The following is a 21,232-nucleotide window of genomic DNA, read 5'->3' on the forward strand; positions in this document are numbered from 1 at the left end:
GGAATGTACACACCTTCCTATAAGGGTAAGCGCTCCTACCCTTACCAACAAAGGTACGATTACGCGTTCAATAAAAGTCAACTGCATACCCAAGACAATCAGCGCTTCTGACAGCGTCCTCAACGTAAGAGATCTCAACCGAACTGTTCGTCCAATCAACCTGCACCAAAGCAGCAAATTTGACTTTTTCATCGAGGATGCAAGCACGACTCCCACGTTCAACGTACCACAAAATTCTTTACATCTGTTTCACCATCGCTTAAAACAGTACCATCTTCACTGGTCCAATATCACTGCAAACAAGTGGGTACTGTAAGTGGTACAATCTGGTCTCTCCATCCCCTTTCCATCCATTCCCCCTACCACTCTTCCTACCCTGTCCCATTTCAGGGACCCCTCTCAAGAGCATTTGCTGAAGTTCAGCACCTTCTGAATATCGGTGCAATAGAGAGGATACCACGTCAGTTTCTGGTGGAAAGGATTTTATTCCTGGTACTTCCTTACCCCGAAGAAGACAGGAGGATGGAGAACCATTTTGGACCTACGCAGGTTAAATCGCTATCTCAGGAAACACCGTTTCAAGATGGTGACCCTAAATGCCATCATTTTGTCGTTGAACAAGGGGGACTGGTTTGCAGTCCTCGACCTGCAAGATGCCTAATTCCACATAGCAATCCATGTGGCACACAGGCGTTTTCTCCATTTCTAGCTTGGCCAAGAACATTTCCAATACAGAATACTACCTTTTGGATTTGCATGCGCACCCAGAGTTTTCACCAAAACCTTAGCGGTAGTGGCTGCCCACTTGCGCAGACTGGGAGTGACAATTTTCCCATACTTGGACGATTGCCTCATAAGAGGCCTAACATATTCAGAGGCCAAACACATGGTGACAACAGCCTTTCAGGTCTTTCACTCTCTGGGTCTCCTCAGAATCATGCAGAAATCCTCGTCAGAACCTACACAAGATCTGATTTTCATTGGGGCAAGGCTTGACTCGAAAACAGCACGCGCTTACTTACTTGCCGAACGTTTCGCCACCATTCGAGATCTTGTTCACACGCTGACTCATGCCTCGACGATTCCTGTCAGTGTCGTTACAACTACCGGGACACATGGCTGCCTCAACAACTGTTGTTCAAAATGCAAGATCACATTTTCACTGCCTCCAACACTGGCTGGCTACAGTATACACTCCAGTGAGGGACAGCATTCAGGTGATGGTGATACCATCACATGTACAACAATCCCTGCAACGGTGGACCAAGCTGACCAATTTTACGGCGGGCATTCCGTTTCACTGCCCACAACCATCGAAGCAAATAGCAGATGCGTCCCTTACTGGCTAGGGAGCGCATATGGACGATGTGATGGTTCAAGGTCGCTAGTGTAGGCAGGAGGTGCTCTTACACATCAACCTTCTTGAGTTAAGAGCACTTCGTCACGCATGTCAGCATTTTCAGTCCCATATAAGGAATGCAACCATTAGAATCCATACGGACAATATTGCCACCATGTACTATGTAAGCAGACAGGGAGGGGCTCGATCCCGAGTCCTCTGTGTAGAAGTGATGCGCTTGTCGAAATGGTGTATCCCCATCAATACCATCCTGACAGCCACCTACTTGCCGGGCGTCCAGAATCCTATTGCAGAGTCGCTCAGCAGGCTGTTTCCCCACGACCACAAGTGGGAACTTAGCACGGACATTCTGCATTGTATTTTCACTCAATGGGGGTTTCCCTCAATAGACCTGTTAGCTACGGTGGCCAACGCCAAGTGCCCCAATTATTGCTCCAGGGCAGGGATCGGACGCCACTCCTTAGGAGATGCTTTTCTTTGCAATTGGGGAACGTCATTACTATACGTCTTTCCCCCGATCGTCCTAGTTCCCAGAATCCTCATAGTCCCAGCTATGGAAAGGGCTCGACTAATCGTCATAGCCCCAGCTTGACCACAGCAGCCTTGGTATTAAATACTCCACCAGATGTTCTTCAGGACTCCGTACACCCTTCTTCTGCTTCCAAACCTCTTGACTCAAGACAACGGCTCCCTTTGTCATCCGAAACCCGAGACCTTACACCTCACGGAGTGGATGCTCTCTGGTTCAACCCGGTTGAATGCTCATGCTCACAATGAGTCAAGCAAGTATTCGTACATAGCGGAAAGGATTCTACTCGAAAGACCTATCTCGCCAAGTGGACCAGATTTAAAGCGTGATGTGGCAGTGATGCAAGGGACGCTCATGTGGCAAGAATATCCCAGATACTTGATTATATTTCGCACCCCCATGACACGAGCCTTGCAGTAGCCTCGCTGGGAGTGCATTTAGCAGCAATTAGTGCTTTTCATTGGGGTCAGGATGGGTTTTCTGTATTTGCTCATCCCATCACAAAGAGGTTCCTAAAAGGACTTACAAACGTCAACCCACCACGATGACCACCACCACTTTCCTGGAATTTGGACTTAGTTCTGGATTCCCTGACATGCCCCCACCCCTTTGAACCCTTAGCTACGATACTATTACAGCTTCTGACCACAAAATTGCTTTTTCTGCTTGCTATTACTTCGACCTGCAGAGTGAGTGAAATAGCTGCGTTCATGTCATCACCGACTCTCACAATTTTTACTAAGGAGTCGGTGACTTTGAGATCTCATCCAGCGTTTGTTCCGAAAGTTTGTTCAGATTTCCACGTCAACGAGCCAGTTCTTCCCTGTTTCTATCCCAAGCCTCATGGTTCAAGGGAAGATGCAGTGCTGCACGTGCTTGATGTGAGGAGGGCATTAGCTTTTTATATCAAAAGAATGCAACACTTTAGTAAATTGGACCACCTAATAGTGTCGTTAGCGGATCGATCCAAGGGACAACCCATCACTTCGCAACGGATTGCAAGATTAATAGTGTCGTGTATTACAAGGTGTTACTCCATACGTAACAAACCTCTTGTGTGTTCTCCTAAGGCCAATTCTACAAGCGCAGAAGCCACGTCTACAGCTTTTCTCAGAGGTGTTCCATTTCGAGACATTTGTCAAGCAGCAATATGGTCCTCTCATTCTACTTTTAGGAGGCATTACGCTGTAGTAAACCAATTTGCTGCCGATTCCTCGGTGGCTGCAGCAGTTCTTTCCCATATTAAAAAACCTTAATTCCGGAGCACTGAGCTCTCATGAAAATGAATTAATGGGTCTGGTCTGTGTCTTACTTCACATGTCTAGTAGAACTGCTGCCACTTGCTTCTAGAAAGTTCTCGGCTTTCAATTTCTGTTTCTTACTAGATTAAAAGGTAACGTGAAGTAAGACACAAGCTGGATAAAATAAAAACAACTGTGCTTCTGTGGTGGTGGACTTGGATGAAGCATCGCAGAGTAGAAAGTGAACACGTTACCTTAAAGACAGAGAGACAATATATAGAAAGGGCAGAGGCAGCACAGAAGTGTACAGCAAAGAACACTGAAAGTGAAAGACATTGTTCAGTGCACACACAGCGCGTTATATATTCCACCACACTTTTTGCCATAGAAAAAGTATCATGGCTTTTGCGCATAAGAGAGACCCTACTTGGGAATATTTCAAACACATTCATTCCCTAGGTAAAAAAGAAAACTGTGTCAAGTGTAAGCATTGCAAAAAGGTGATTTAGGGTTGAGTTGCAAGAATGAAACATCAGAAAGAAAATTGCTGTTTGGGAGAAAATGATGTGGATGAAGATGTGAATATGGCTGAGTGGATAAACTGGTTAGTAACTTAAATTAATCATTTTTCATGCATCATTCTTCAAGGTACTCTCTATGCCTTTTAGTATAAGTGTGATTTAAGAAGTAAATTCTCAAGCAGTTAGCTGTGTTAGATGGTGTTAGAAAAAAGGCGTTAGCTTAGGTAATCCTTATGGTTTGTGTAATTGGTTAATTGGGTTTAGAATATATCACTTAGGTATACAGGTCTCAAATTGCCAGTTGCCAGTGTGTGTCATTTTCTTACTTTATATTACATAATATAAACCCCTTTAATTTAGAACATCATGATCAGAGACTATAACCATGATGCCCTAATCCATTTCCTATTTGACTTGCCTTTTAACTCAGCTTTTCCAAGGGAACTCCATCCTATACTTGTTTTCTCAAAAGCAGACGTGCCAGTGAATTTAATAGGAAATCCTATTTTTTCCTGTCAGACAACAGAATATTTCTCCTGGATGACAGAATGACTTCCTCAACATCAACAGGCTCTCTCAGTGAAGTGAAAGTGACCAGGGAGGTGGGTGCTGGGGGAAGGGTAGGTGAGTGTAGTGAACAGGGGGCGCAGTCCCCTTCTAATTATTTAAATCAAGGTTTTCTGTTTGGTGATTGAAGTTACGATTGAAATGGATGGAAATCAATCCTTTGCCCTATTCTACATATGGTTGCTAGGCTCCTCATTTAAAACAAACAAACAAACTAGTTAAGATCTCTTCTGTGAATGCCTTGTAAATTCTTGGATAAATTACTCTGACCTGCTGGTTAATTTGACACAGTTTTGAAATGACTAAAACCTTGTTCTCTGTACATTATTTGGCATATTTAGTTGATTGCCTTCTGATCTATGTAGAACGGCCATGTGGCAATTCAATTTGACACTAATGACTGACCTTTTCTTACTGGCATAGACTAACATGTCTAACTTTTAAGTGTCTCATACATTCAGCCTTTGTCTGATGTGATTTGTGAGCGATCCATTTAAAATACCATATGTACTTACTGATTTGGCTGATAGCAAATGTTTTGAACTTCTGAAATGGTGCCAAGAAATGTTTTTTGGTAAAATGAATACTGAAAAACTACACAGGGAAAATATGGGATGACTTGTTTCATTAGAATAACTTTTATTTTATCTTTTATTTTCACTCTGAACTAAAAGCATGCAAAGCAGAAATGTGTCATACTGATGGAAAAATGGAGAAGAAATTCAAATGTTTTGAATCCTGAGGGCTTGGAATCGCTATCTTAATCTCAAACTAATTTTAATGCAATTTAAGTCAGGCAATGACAGCTTATGTTTTTATTTTGTATTGCACACGGGTATTGTATGTAATAGCTTCTTACTAATCTATAGTTAAGATTGGAAACGTTTTTGTACGATATCTTCAAAATTATAGGATGTGATCAATGTTTGAACTCATCTCAGAAGTGATTTCCTGTAGGTAATGTATAATTTTGGATATGTCAATACATTGCATTTACCTTGGCAATGAACACAAAAGAAGTAAATCACAATTAAAAAATAAAAATGGTTACAGACACAAAGATGAGCTCTGGGAAGGCTCATCTTAAGGGGATTGTCACAGCACTAAGATGTCCTTGGATCCTAAATCCAAAATTATATGAAATTTGCCTCCTCCCTCAGTGTGGAGGAAGGTATACACAACTTCCTGTCCCTCAGTTACACATTATATAAATTGGGTTATTTATAAACAAGAAATAAATTTATTATCTACAATCGGAGTATCTGAAATTATTGAAGATGTAGCTAACACAATAAAGCAGATTGCTAAGAACATATAGCAAAGCCTGCAAACTAATCTTGATTGACTGCAGAAATTGGTTATAAATAATTAATTCCTCACCCTAGATATTATTTTAGTTGAAGCCTGCAGAGGCCAGATTCCTTTTAGCCTGTGTCCAGCAGTTCTCTCACCCAACCACCTCAGTTTCAGTCCGTATGTTTTCTGGGTGTTTTCAAGTCTCTCTTTGGGTGGGGTGGTAGAGGAGAAACAAACTGAAGACCTTAATCGTTGGCTTCCTCCACCTGGTGTAGGAATTCCAGAAGGCAAGAATCCTTTGTTTGATTCTCTCACCTAACAGTGGAGTGGACAAGTTCAGCAATCTAAGATGCTGGTTAGTGTCAGGTGACCATGTCTGCGGACTCTGGTATCACAGCATCCATCAGTCAGTGACAGTATGGAGCTCATAATGACATTGGCAGCTCATACTATTTAACCAATACACCCAGCTCTTACTCCTTCTATTTCACTTTGAACTGAGACTTCCCCATGACCTTCCACTTAGCACTAGGGCTTTCAATTAATACATAAGGGATTGATTTATAGCATGATTCATTTTTAAATGTGTTAATTGGACTCCAGATGGAGCAGAGGGGAGTGAGAGCGGCTGAAGTTATGGAGCTCGGGTGTCAGGGCCCCGCACCACCACCAAGGTTGAAGGCCTGATGCCTGTGCCCTGAAGGTGGTGGATCACAACTTTTTCTAGTGTGTGTGGGATGTCATAATGTTTTAAAGTCTGAATGGAATCACCAGTATGGAGTTTGAATAACACTGCTCTGAAATTTTACTTTTTTTTATTTTTGAGTAGTTACTTTAAAAAATGTCTACATTTTGTAAGTTGCCATTTCTGTAAAAAGATTGCACTATAGCACTTTTAGGATGTGAATTGCAAGTTTATTTTATCTTTTTTACAATACAAATATTTGCAATCAAAACAGTAAATATTGAGGACTGTATACTTAATATGTTGTACTTGTAATGAATAAGTTTGAAAATGTAGAAAATGGTAGTGCTCCATGCGGCGGGGGGGGGGGAAGGAAGGATGTAGTTACACAGAGATGTCGAACCTACAGCCTGTGATTGAATCCAGCTAACACACTTGGCCGGCCAGGGGGAAGAAACTTCTTTGCACACTGCTCTTCCCCTTCCACGCTTCTCTCTGACTGGGGGAGTTGTAGCACTGGTAAGCCCCATCCTTGGGCAGCATGCAGGCTCTACCCCTGTCACACCCATTGGCTGGAAAACATGACCACTTGGACTCTTCTGCATCCCCCCACACCTGGAACTGCAGCAGGTGGGCCCCCAACCTTGTTTAACATCTTCCCTCCCACCAAGACTCACTCTGCCTGCTGCCCAGACCCCTCACCAACCCAGCTCCTGCACCCTCCTCCAACCCAGACTGCTCACCCCCACTGTGCTCCTCCATCCTACCTCCTGCTCAGATTCCTTACCCTCATCCTGCTCCTGCACTCCTTCTCCTGCCCAGATTCCCCACTCACAAGTTGCACCTCATCTCCTGTCCAGACCCTGCATCCACACCTTCAACCCCCTCCCTGGCAGCCCCTTGATATACTCAACTCCTCCTTTTTGGCCCCACCCCAGAGCCTAGAGGGGCTTCAGATAATCAATGAGGCTCAGCCCTCAGAAGAGTTAATCTAGTCTTGGGGGAAGCCCAGCGCTTTTTGTCCCCCATCCTGTTAGACTGAAGTGCAAGGGAAATTCTGGTCCTCCAAATTGCATGAGTGACGTAAATTGCACACTTTGTGCTTGTTGGTTGGGGACCATGTCCATGAAGAGTGGAATTTTTTTCTTGCTTCTCACTTGAGTGTGGACCCCAACTGATTTTTCTGTCAGTCAGTGGCTCCTTTATGGTTTCACAGACTTGACATAAAGTGTTGGGATTTTTTTTAGGGATTGGTTTGTTTTAGCCTAGATTTAAAATGGAATTAGCTTGATTTTTTGCTTATTGTGTAAGTCGGTTATTTATTTAGAGCATATGAAAGTTACCTACCAATAGACTCCTCTACTTATGTTGACTTCCAACATATAATTAGACATTTGTGGAGAATATATCTTAAACCTTAAGATCTTGTTTGTCCATTGAGCTAAATGGTAGGGCCACAGAGTAGGCTTTCTTCCTGTTATGTATACAATGTAGCAACTTGGCTGTAGACTTTATCTACTGTGTGCCTGGCCCTTACTCATAAAGTAGATAAAGTCTACAGCCAAGGTACTACATTGTAGGTATAGCAGGAAGAGGAAATGCAGAGGAGTAAAATTTCCTTACTTTTATGTTAAGATGGGACTTCTGTTGTACATGGAAAACCTTGTGCTTGCCAACCACAATTATTACTTATAGAAATGTAAAGAAAACATTAAATAAAAACTTAGTTAAAAATTCACAATATTTAACTAAAATAATTTTAAAAAAGCAAAACATTTCTGTAAAACTGTTGTTGAAAAATTTCGACCACTGCTATTTCCCCATGTTACAAAATATGATGAGAATGGGTGGTTAGTGAAGGGACCTACAGTATGTTGAAGGATTGCTGAGGACTGTATGTGATTATGGAGAAGGGGGGGTGGGTGCTGTAGGTTGGTGAAGGAGACAGTGAGACTCTAACACATTACTCTGTTAGCTGCTGGGGAAAAATTAGAAACATGTCAAATCATTTTTTAATTCTTCTTTCTTACTACTTTCTTATTACTTCATCTTGATCTTTCCTGTAGTCTGCATCCTTTTGTAAAATTTCAAGTGAAAGACTTCTGAGGTTGTTTTCGGGACCACCCTAAAAAGAAGTATTGGGGAAAACTTCAAAAATGGACTTCAGTCCCAAATTACACTAAGGAGTGTAAGTGGCGGAAGAGTTGAGTAAAAGAATATAACATCTGCAACACTCATTAAAACAATATGTGCTCTGCTCATGACCTCTGCACAACAGGTTATTTAATGTTTTTGGAAATAGAACACTTTCATAGTGATTAAGCCAATACACTATAATAACTGGAGGGTTAGGTTTTCCTGGTCTTTCTTAGAAAACATATCCCATATATTGGAAGTGTGCTCAATAATTAAAAAACAAGAGTACTTGCAGATAGATGTGTTCACTATAAAAAATTCTTCCTTCTACCTAAACTAATAAAATCTTGATTCCCTCCCCTTTCTCTTCTCCTTTTCCCACATGGACCTATGGAAGAACTAAAGGACATCTTCCTTCATTGAAGTGATATGGAGTAACTTAAACAAAATCAAACTTTTCTCAAATTACAGTTCAGAGGTGGGAAACTTCTGGCCTGAAAGCACACGTGATTCCTCAGGGTCAGTGTTCCCTCTAAACTGAGTGCTTTTATGGCCTTCTAGGAGAGAATCAGATACTGACCAGTTGATTAAAAGGGTGCCCATAGCCTGCAGCATTTGTTTATATTGGTGGTGCACATCTGAACATGCCTTAATGCACAAAACAAAATGTATTCTGTACACTGATGGAAAAAAATAGAGGCTTAGCCACTGGTGGGCTGCCAGAATGGTCTGTTTATCTGAGCATCTGCAGGAATGGAGCCCGGCATTGGTTGTGGTTCGCCATTCCTGACTAATGGGTAGTCTAAAATTGAGATGGAAACCAAAGTAGACTGTGTAATAAAATGTGTTGGAGCACATTTGGAAAGTAGATCTTATTTCAGCAAAATTGGTGTAAAAAGGTAGAGATTTCACTTAAGTGCCCCCTGTTCTACTAGATGGGGCTTTGGTGATTCAGACTCTGAAAGACTGTAGAGAGATGCCGTAGTGCACAGTGCAGAGTTCAGCATAATTGCTTGGTCTACTGAAGCATTGTCACATGTAGTAAGACTAGTTGACCACTTTTCTTGAACAGGGATAAAAAGACAGTTGTCTTAGCATCTGAGAATAGGAAGCCAAATTCCATTCTGGCCAAATTAAACTTTCTGGATTCTTTGTATCTTTTAACCATTGATTAATCTGGTCCTATGAGCCAGGAAACTTGCTCAGATTCTGCTTGATCATTAAGGCCAGGCTAAAGCATCTAGTTCCAGCAGTCTGGCTCTCCTCCTGGTAGGAAAGACCCTTTAAATTCATCTAGATATCCTCATAGTGCAGTCACTAGATGCAAATCTACAGCTTGTGAGAAAACAGTGGCCCCTACATCTCTTTATGTAGCTCTCCTTCCTAGACAATCACTTCCCATTCCTTATGTGTGAAACTGATTGTTCCTCCCTGAGTGGAGTCCTTTTTATTTGCCTTTATTGAATTTCGTCCTATGTTCTTCAGAACATTTCTGCAGTTTGTCCAGATAATCCTGAATTATCACCCTAGCCTCCAAAGTTCTTGAAACTCCTCCTAGCTTGGTGGTATCTGACAAAGTTAAAAATGTACACTCTTTGCCATTATCTAAGTAAGTTGATGAAGATATTAAATAAATCTTGTCTCAAAGGTGACCCCAGAAGAGCCCATTTGTTATGCTCTTCCAACATGACTAAGCCATTAATACCTACTCTCTGAGAACTTCTTGGACACATGTCCTAAGCATCTCCTGACATTTCCACATTCTCTCTGATTATTTCTCCCTCTTCATTAAGCATCCAGACTACCCTGTCCTTGATCTTTCTCTTGCATCTAACGTATTTGTAGAATGAGTTACCCTGAAGATCATCTAATCTGAAGAAGTGGGTTTAGTCCAGGAAAGCTCATGATACTATATCTATATATGTGTTAGTCTTTTAGGTGCCACAGGACTATTTCTTGTCAGGCTATGGACAGCATATACTTCTGGTACTCCAAAAAGAGTAGTACAGTATTTAATAAGGATAAATGTAAGGAACTCAATCTATGAAGTGTAAAGAACACGAGCCCAAAATTTCTCTTTACTATACTCACCTCCTATCCGTATTATCATAACACATACCTCCATGATTGTTTGGGGAACACTTCTCCAGAGCAGCTTATGGCAAATGACCGGGATACTGGAGCTCATAAATGGATTATGCTTTCCAACAGTTTCTATCACACTTGAAATCTGAATAATTCTGAACCCAATCTGAATAATTCTGGTCAATAGAACAGCAATGTAGTCAATTAGTTGGCAAAGAGAAGCAAAGTCCCAGTCCTTGCGCACAAAATCCATTCAACTATGGAACTAATGCATATCATACCACTATGATCTAAAAATAAAAAAGGAGTCATATGAAAAACGGAAAGTAGAATAAATTACAAGGGATGAGTATAGGCAAACAACACATGAATGCAGAGGCAAGATTAGAAAGGCAAAGGCAAAAAGTGGGCTCAAATTAGCTACGGGAATAAAGGGAAATTAAGACTTTTTCTAAATACATTAGAAGCAAGAGTAAGGCCAAGGACAGGGTAGGCACACTGGTCAGTGAGGAGAAACAGTAACAGGAAACTTGCAAATGGCAGACATGCTTAATGACTTGTTGGTTTCGCTCTTCACCGACAAGTCTGAATGAATCCCTAACATAGTGAATGCTAGTGGGAAGACAGTAGGTTTAGAAGATAAAATTTAAAAAAAAAAATTAAAAATCACCTAGAAAAGTTAAATGCCTGCAAGTCACCAGGGCCTGATTAAATGCATCCTAGAATACTCAAGGAGCCGATAGAGAAGGTATCTGAGCTATCATCTCTGGAAAATCATGGGAGACAGGAGAGATTCCCGAAGACTGGAAAAGGGCAAATATAGTGTCCATCTATAAAAACGGAAATAAGAACAACCCAGGAAACTGCAGACCAGTTAGTTGAACTTCTGTGCCAGGGAAGATAGTGGAGCAAGTAATTAAGGAAATCATCTGTAAACACTTGGAAGGTGGCAAAGTGATAGGGAACAGCCAGCATGGATTTGAAAACAACAAATCATGTCAAACCAATCTGATAGCTTTCTTTGATAGGATAACGAGCCTTGTGGATAAGGGAGAAGAGGTGTATGTGGTATATCTAGACTTTAGTAAGGCGTTTGATATGGTCTCGCATGATCTTCTTATCAATAAACTAGGCAAATACAACTTAGATGGGGCTAGAAGATGGGTGCATAACTGGCTGGATAACCGTACTCAGAGTAGTTATTAATGGTTCACAATCCTGCTGGAAAGGTATAACAAGTGGGGTTCCGCAGGAGTCTGTTTTGGGACTGTCTCTGTTCAATATCTTCATCAACGATTTAGATATTGGCATAGAAAGTACGCTTATCAAGTTTGCAGACGATACCAAACTGGGAGGGGTTGCGACTAATCTGGAGGATAGGTCATAATTCAAAATGATTTGGACAAATTGGAGAAATGGTCTGAGGTAAACAGGATGAAGTTTAATAAAGACAAATGCAAAGTGCTCCACTTAGGAAGGAACACTGTTTCACACATACAGAATGGGAAGCGACTGTGTAGGAAGGAGTACGGCAGAAAGGCATCTATCGGTTATAGTGGACTGCAAGCGGAATGAGTCAGCAGTGTGATGCTGATGCAAAAAAAGCAAACATAATTCTGGGATGCATTAACAGGTGTGTTGTGAGCAAGACACGAGAAGTCGTTCTTCCGCTCTACTCTGCGCTATTTTAGGCCTCAGTTGGAGTATTGTGTCCAATTCTGGGCACCGCATTTCAAGAAAGATGTGGAGAAATTGGAGAGGGTCCAGAGAAGAGGAACAAGAATTATTAAAGGTCTAGGGAACATGACCTATGAAGGAAGGCTGAAAGAATTGGGTTTCTTTAGTTTAGAAAAGAGAAGATTGAGGGGGGACATGATAGCAGTTTTCAGGTATCTAAAAGGGTGTCATAAGGAGGAGGGAGAAAACTTGTTCATCTTGGCCTCTGAGGAAAGAACAAGAAGCAATGGGCTTAAACTGCAGCAAGGGAGGTTTAGGTTGGACATTAGGAAAAAGTTCCTAACCGTCAGAGTAGTCAAACACTGGAATAAATTGCCCAGGGAGGTTGTGGAATCTCCATCTCTGGAGATATTTAAGAGTAGATTAGATAAATGTCTATCAAGGATGTTCTAGACAGTATTTGGTCCTGCCATAAGGGCAGGGGACTGGACTCTATGACCTCTCGAGGTCCCTTCCAGTCCTAGTATTCTATAATAACATTCTCAGCGGCTTAATGTACCAGCACTGCAAAATGCAGTGGCAAATTTTCTCACCATGCATTTCAGCTTTGACGATGAGTGGGACAAAATACTTAAATATTCTCTCTTACCTGGGGCCATTTGTAAAAAAGTTTATTCTTACAAGCTCTTGGACATCCTTTATGTGTTGGTATGTGGATGTTTTCCAGTGTCCATCATTGAGAGACTTTTCGAGTCAGCCTAAGTGCTCTGTTGGACACACTTTCTCTTATACTAGCATCAAAGTGAACATACTATTGCTACTGAATGCCTTACCAGAATGGCAAGCAATTCTATATGTACCCTGTAATGTAATTTGTTGTTGCAGTGAATGGGAGGTCAAACTATAAAACACCAAAAGACAAGAACTAAAAAAAGAAAAAGTTCAATTTGGTTGGAAATGTTACTCTGCCATCTCTAAATGTGAGGACTTTTAGGTGAAGTAAGATCTAGATTTGGGATTTTGTAGCTAAAGTTGCAGGCAAGTTCTCTACATAGAACAAGGAGGAGTTTACATATTTGCTTGCTTAATGCCAACTTGTACATACATTTCTCCAAGTAACTTGTGTGCTATAGATACAACTTGTTCATCTCTTTTTACCTCCTTTGGTATGAGGATCTTCTCCTGTGCCCAGTCATCAGGGATTCTGAAAGTGGAATAAATTACAATTGAGGATCCTTCATGGGAAGTTGCAACATTTTGTATGAAAACTGATTTAAGCTTTACACTATTTCAAAGACTGGTGAGCCCCAGTGAAATCATTAGATGTTTGTATTCCTGACCCAAAATTGAATCTAAACCTTGTAGAGAGAGTCATTTTATACCCAATATAGGGAACCTGGTGGAAGCACCAGAAATTCCTCAGAAGGAAGTCGTCTGCATCCATCACCATATGTACTCATAAAGGTAGCAGATCTGATTCTTTTGGGAGGAACAATGTACAATTTCAGTTGGATCTTTACAAATGACAAATTTAGTAAACATTGTTTGGATTTTCATATTCCATCCTCTGCTATTCTTACTACTGTACTGCGGACTTTTACAGGTAGTGGTTCACTCAGATATTTCATTGTGCCATAACAGTTGTGTAGAAGGTGACCACATGTACCTCAACTTAAAATGCAGTTATGAACTTAAAGTAAATGTATTAAAAATTTGCTTTGAAAACTTTTAAATTTCTAATGTGGTAATACATGATTGGTCCCGGTGTCTGGTCAGTGATGAAGATGGTATCAGGTTATGGTAGAGAGGAATGCAAATTAGTATGCTAGATATTAAGTGTCAGGTCTGCTTACCATGAAATGGACAACTTTCTTTACAGTTTAGTGATATCCACATGACAGTCTGTGATATCTGCATGAGGAAAACTCAAGATCTTGTAGCAATACTTTAATTGTTCTGCAACGTCGACAAACATTTTAATTTTGTTCATACTTTTAAGAATTTTGCTCCAAAACTTGGCTGTGTTTGTGGGAAGCTTTACCCAGTTGTTTAGTAATACTTAAGTTCATAGTAATTTTATGCATTACCTTGCAGCTACATAATATAATTGGTTTGTTTTTTTATGAGAAATGCAACATTAGTGATTTAGCTTTTGGTGAAGTATGAGAATGAAAAACGTTTTGATAAACAACTGAACATATGCCATCTAAGAATTTAGAAATTACTAAAACTTTGTTTATTTGTAAAAGAAAGTAAGTCTGGGCATTAAATACTTTGCTACTGGTCCCTGCTGTTGTATATTTTCTTGGTTGTAATAACAGAATAGCAATTAGTTACTGTCATTAAAGCAGTCATCTTTGTTTATATATCATTCATCCTTTTAATTTGCATACATATCGAAGACTATAAAATGTTAGAGGAATTTTAATCGACTGTGGACATTTGATGCAGTTGCAAACAAAGTAATATTTGTGACAATATGGCAATATCCTGGTCAAAGCTTTTGGAACGAAGTTAAAACATATTGAATTAAGATGAAGATCTTTAGAGGCCATTGTATTAAAAATGCAAATGTTTATATACTAATGCGGAATTGTATGGAACTTCTTTAATAGGACCACAGAATTAATACTTCCTCTGGAAGATATTAGGGACTTGAAAACACTTTTTAGGACAATATAGCATGTATGCTTGTTATAAGCTTAATTTTTTGGTGATAAGTGAAGCAGCAAAGAGTGTGGAGTTTATGGACAGGTCATTGTGTTTTACTATTTTTTTAACTTGGGGATGCGGTTGGCAAACTTAGGGTACCAACCCAGCAAAGCAAACTGCTGGTATGCTGGGACATTTAATGTGGCTGGAGTGTCTGCAGGCATGAAGTCCCTTAGCTCCCAGTGGCTGCCGTTTGTTGTTCTGGGTTAACAGGAGTGGCAGGAAATGGTGGCTAGTAAATGGCCTATGTTGTTTCCTGCGGTTCCCATTGACTAGGAATGGCCAACAGCAGCCAGTGGGAACTGAGAGACTCAGTGCCTAGAGATGCTCCAGATAAACTAAACATCCTAATGTGCCAGCAGTTGAGGCTAACGAGCTGGGATAGCAAGCTTTCAGATGGCTGATATAGAGCTTTATGAACAGGCTTATAAACAGGTCTTCAAAATTTTTACAATTTTTTTTTAACTTGGGGGGTTGGCTGATGAATAAATGGCCTTATGATTGAGTACATATGGCATGTAAAGTAAATTTCATGGAAAATACTTGGGGTGCAAATGACCAACTTTGACTTCATACTTTTGAAGATACCTCCTGGGGAAAGAAACTGTCCTTTGCTTGAAATAACACACTAAAGGCAGGATACTATTCAGTCTGGAATTACTGCAGTTAGAAGTAATTTCTTGGGAGAGATTGCAGAAGACTAGAAAAAGGGTGAATTCAGTGCCCATCTATAATAAGGGAAATAAGAACAACCCAGGAAACTACGTATCAGACAGTTAAACATCTGTGCCAGGAAAGATAATGTAACAAGTAGTTAAAGAATGCATTTGGAAGATAGTAAGATGATAGGAGACAGCCAGAATGGTTTTAGAAAGGACAAATCACGTCAGACTAATCTGATGGTTTTCTTAGACAGGAGAATGAGTCTTGTGAATAAGGGAGAAGCGATGGATGTAATATACCTATACTTGAGTAAAGCATTTGAAATGGTATTGCATGACTTTCTTATCAATAAACTAGGGAAATACAACAAATTATCCTCAACATATGCACTCTGTGTGACCTCACCATTCATGTGAGTCTTGGGATTGGATTGAGTTACACAATACAGCAGCTTGTCCTGCCTTTTTGCACCCAGTACTCTTGTATTCTTTGCTGTTGAAATGATCGCCTTCTCAAGGAAGTAGGCCAAAAATGCCACCTTTCTTGCCAATACACTTTAGTTGGTGGATTTCTAGGCTCTAATTTCCTGCTACCCCATGACTTATCTATTTGTTTTCTGAGTAAATAGTCCATTCAAACTCAATGAGCCCTGCTTGTAGAACTCTTACTATTCCAGTAGCGAGGAGTCATTTAGTGTTAGGTTGCTCGATTGTAGCTTTCTACTCTGCTATAAAGTGTATGCATTGATCTGCAAGGGCAGTTGAGTTGTAAATGAACATACACAAAACAGAATGGAGTTTATGATGTGACACATATTCCCTGAATTATTACATTAGCCTTTAAATATTCACGTTAAGATGGCATAGCTATGGCTGACTGGTCACCTGTGGTTTCACGCATCTATAGGAAAGCAGTGAGTTTTTTATAGTTGTTTGTATTGCCTAGAAGCTCCATTTATGGTCCTGGATTCCATTGTGTTATACAAACACAGAAAAAAAAATACTCTTCCTGTCCCAAAGAACTTGCAGTCTATGCAAAAGACAAGAGAAAGCATATAGCTACAGAGCAAGACAGGGAATATAAGTAAATAGGCAATATTGGTCAGTCTGTGAACTTGGGGTACAAGTGGCCTAAACTTTGTCGAATGAAAATCTATGTCAAACTTGTTTGTCATCATCAGAGCAAAGGAGTTTTGAGGAGGATTTTGAAGGCTGATAATGAGGTGGCTTTGCACATGATTTACATTTAGGAGGATCTTCTCAGAAGTAAGGGGTAGCATGGGAAAAAGCATAGTTGTGCTTGTTGAGTTTTCAGGCAAGCAGGTGGTAGAGTTGGCATCCTTAGCTGATCAGAGGTAGAGTTAACATCTTTCAGCAAATGGAAATTGATCAGTAGTGCAGGGTGGGAATGTGGTGGGATCCCTCAGGGTGGAATTGGCAGTCTGGGATTGTGAAGATGCTGTGATGCTCTGAAGGCGCTTCACTCTGGGCTGTCTCTCACAATGCCTAACTCATGACCAGCAGAAACTCTTCCAGCTGCAATCACAAAGCACAACCATGTTTGGAGGTCCTACACCCAGCTCAATTGCACAGATGTTCCCAGAGCCACTCACATCACACTGAGAGAGGCAGCAGTGTGAAATCCTCCCAACTCCCACCACTGTTCCTCAGGCTTTTATACTGTCTCATTTATTAATAGTTGCACTTCTTTGTCAATGGAAAGGGGATATACACTACCCTTAAAAACTTGAGAAGATTTGCCACATGCTTTATACAAACTCATTGGTAAAGATCAACAGTGAAACTCGTTGAATGACTGACTATAAAAGCTTCAGAGGGTAGCTGAGTTAGTCTGTACAGGTGAACTGAAAAAACAACAGTGTGGTAGCACTTGATAGACTAACAAAACATGTAGATAATATCAGAACTTTCTTTGGCACAGCCCAGTTCAGATGACTGGAGTGTTGGATGTCTAGGACCAAAATAAATAGGGGTGACATGGGGAGGATGGGGGTTGAAGGGAAAATTAGGAGGGGGAATAAGAAAAGGCAGTGGGTAAAAAATATATCAAAGGACATTTATATTTTTTACCCATTGCCTTGTTCCCCCCCTTCCCAATTTTTCTTCTTCCACCCTCTCCCCCCCTCCCCGTCTCCCTGTTTATTTTGGTCCTGTACATCCAACGCTCCGGTCATCTGAAAAAGTGGGCTGTACCCACAAAAGCTCTGATATCATCTACATGTTCCGTTAGTTTATAAAGTGCTACCGGACTATTCATTGTTTTTTTCAGTTTGACTATAAAAGATAGTACTTAAGCGGTATTAAACGAGAGGCAAAATGTCAGGGTAGTTACCAAAATAAAATACATAATCATGCAATCTAAAGGTTCAGTCCTATTAGAGTGGGTAACAACTAGATTGTGCCGTTTTTCTCACCCCACTGTATATTGCACTCCATAATAGACAGAATTAATAGAATATACGGTTGGAAGATACCTCAGGAGGTCATCAAGTCCGACCACTTGCTAAAAGCAGGACGAATCTCAACTGATAATTTATTTTGTTTGATTTAAAACTGCTGCCTATAAATTTAATTGGGTCAGTTTCTTGTGTTATGTTAGTGAAGGAATGAATAATATTTCCTTATTCTATTTTTCCACACCATTGATGATTTTCTAGACTTCTAACATATCCTCTCACCTTTCAGTCATTTCTTTTCCAAGCTGAAAATTCCCAGTTTTGTTAATCTCTCCTCTATTAGAAGCTGTTCCTTAACCCTAATAATTTCTGTTGTCCTTTCTGTACCTTTTCCAAATGCAGTATATCTTTTATTTAGATGGGGAGATCTGCATAATTAATCAAGATGTGGCATACCATGACTTTATATAGAGGCAATACGGTATTTTGTCTTATTATATATTGCTTTACTAATGACTCTCACTATTCTGTTACCTTTTAGTTTGCCACTACACATTGAGCAGATGTTTTCAGTGAACTATCCACAGTGATTCCAAAATCTTTCTTGAGTGGTAACAGCTATTTTATACTCCATCATTTTTCTATCTATAGTTAGGATTATATTTTTTCCATGTGCATTACGTTGCATTTATCAACACTGAATTCCATCTGCCCTTGTGTTGACCAGTCACCTAGTTTTGTGAGATTGCTTTGCTTTGTAACTTTTTGCCTTCAGTTTTGGATTAGTCACTATTCATACCTTCTTCAAGAACATTTATACGTTTAAAAATAGTGATCCAAATGCAAATCCCAATAGTACAACACTAATTCCTACTCCGCACCCTCCAGGTATTAGGGATGTTAAATATTGATTAATTGAATAGTCGATTAACCTCATGAATTCTTGTCGGTTAGTCGACTATTCTGTAGTCCCTGGGGGTGGGTCCAGAAGCCATTGTATTAGAGGCAGCAGCCTAGGGTGCCAGATGGGAGCTGGCCCTCAAGGGGAGCCAGTTTAAAAACTGTCAGGGGGAGGAAGGGGCTGAGCTCCAGGACCTGGCATGAGCCGGAACTGAGCCAGGCTGCCTGCCTGCTTGTCTTGTAATACACTTAAAATGCAGAGCCATAGGGAGGGTAGGTAACTGACTTAGTGTGAGCCAGGACTGAGCTGAACTGCTGGTCAACCTACTAAAAAAAATGTACTGGCAGGTGGCAGGGAAGGTGGCAGGGGGGAAATGCTTGTAGTCTGTAGACTATACCATTAACCTATAAGCTTTTGCTTATCAGTTAATGGATTACACTACATCCCTATAAGGTATATCAGATTCATCACTTTCCCCATATCCACAGAGTCAGTAACTTCGTCATAGTAGCCAATCAGGTTGGTCAGGCATGACTTGCCCTTGAAATCTAGATTAGGCCCATCCTTTGGAACCTTCAGTCTTCTCAGTGTCCAGATGTCTTGCAGCATACCTGGGTGTGTCCTCCTACATTGTATCTTCCTTGCTGGACTATGACTGGTCATGTCTGTTCATCAGCACCCATCCAGGTATTGTCTATCGCCCTTGTTACTGCTTCTGTAGAACAAGTATCGAGGTGCCTCTCAATCCCCTGGAAGGCCACTGGTGCTTTATTTATCTGCACGTTTGCAGGTACGGCTGCTTGCAACTCACGTTGGCCAGGAATGGCCAATCTCTGATTCAACAAAAAAAGTTAAGAGCGTGTTATGTGCTCATGTGACCATGTACTCCATCTTGGACCACTAACTTCCCACATACAGGAGTTGCAGTAGTCTAGTAAGGATGGCATGGTATGGTATTGCCACCTCTTCTTCTGCACAGCTACTAGCAGTGGTCCTGCCTTTGGAACTGGACACCGGGCTAGTAGCTGCTGTGCTCTGGCTGCCCAGTTCTGTTGGGCCCATACAAGGTTATGCAGAGGTGTGTGTGGACTTCCTGTATAGCAAGGATGGACAACCACATGAGATGGCAGTTAGCTCCTCCATGTTGCTGTTCATTCACTCTGAGAATTTGCAAATATTTTGCTTTTATTTTTCTGACTCTTCTGGAAAGATTATTATATTATCTTGCTTTTTGTTTTCTTATTTTAAAGAGTAATCATAGAATCACCATACAAAAGACACTTTAACTGAAAACAGTATCATAGAAGATTAGGGTTGGAAGAAACCTCAGGAGGTCATCGAGTCCAATCTCAAGCTCAAAGCAGGACCAACTCCAACTAAATCATCCCAGTCAGCGCTTTGTTAAACTGGGCTGTAAAACTTTCTAAGGATGGCGATTCCACCACCTCCCTAGGCAACCCATTCCAGTACTTGACCATCCTCCTAGTGAAATAGTTGTTTCCTAGTCAGAGCTATTTTTCCCCGTGTTCTGTTATGAAACTCACTTTGGGAATTTTTGTAAATGAAGAAGGGAACTATTTTATTTGTCCTCTTCTGTACAGAGTTTAGATTTTGTAGGGTGATTTATATGTTGCTTTCAAGACCTCCTATTTTTTTGTCTGCATGTGAAATGTAAGTTGCCAGTTCTCATCATGTCACACAGTTTAATATATACTCACATGCACAGATTTCAGTTATTTACATTAAATTAAACAACATTTTTTCATAAAATCCCTAATGCAGTAGTACACCAAACACGTTAAATATTGAGTATAATTTTATAATAAACCGTCTCTCAAGGCATTCTGTTACTATGGGTGAAATGATCTACATTTTTATATACAATTTCAGCGTTCAAGGAAGAGAAACAGAACTGAAATTCTCTATTTATGGTAACATGACAAATGTCATGTCTCACTTTCATATTTGACATCCGGGGCTTAAATAGATTTTGGTATATTAAAGTATCTTTATTAATAATGACTTAAACATGACAGATTAGATTTAAAACTGTAAGATGTAGAACACATTAAAAAGTAGGTATTCAGTTTTCTGTAATACTCTTTTAAATGTTAAATATATTGAAAACTAGGAAATACTTTAGTCTGTTTTCTTATTTTCTTTTTTGTTGTTATAGGTAGCTTGTATGCAGCTCATCAATGCTCTTGTAACATCTCCTGATGATCTGGACTTCAGGCTCCACATCAGAAATGAATTTATGCGCTCTGGATTGAAGGAGATATTGCCAGTGAGTGCCTCTGGAGTTTCTTTGCATTAATAGTAAAATTAGCAGACTACCTAAATTGGAGAAGTTGTATGAAATGCATTCTAGAATATTATACAAAGTCTGAGTATTAAAAAGGTCACTTACAAAATTTTATGATTTTAATGATAGAAAGTATGG

The 21,232-nt window shown here is 40.3% G+C and overlaps 1 protein-coding gene across 2 annotated transcripts in view; it reads left to right on the forward strand.

Annotated features, from left to right (window-relative positions):
- The window catches only part of DIAPH3 (diaphanous related formin 3), a 463,148-nt gene that overhangs the window by 74,684 nt on the left and 367,232 nt on the right, over positions 1-21,232 (forward strand). For both annotated transcript variants that reach the window (XM_075918921.2, XM_006113561.5), the window contains one exon: positions 20,966-21,076. In XM_075918921.2, the coding sequence (XP_075775036.2) occupies positions 20,966-21,076 (111 nt within the window). The remainder of the gene's footprint in view (positions 1-20,965; positions 21,077-21,232) is intronic.

This window comes from Pelodiscus sinensis, chromosome 1, assembly GCF_052426305.1.
Source record: "Pelodiscus sinensis isolate ZL-2025 chromosome 1, ASM5242630v1, whole genome shotgun sequence".
Classification (NCBI taxonomy): Eukaryota; Metazoa; Chordata; order Testudines; family Trionychidae; genus Pelodiscus; species Pelodiscus sinensis.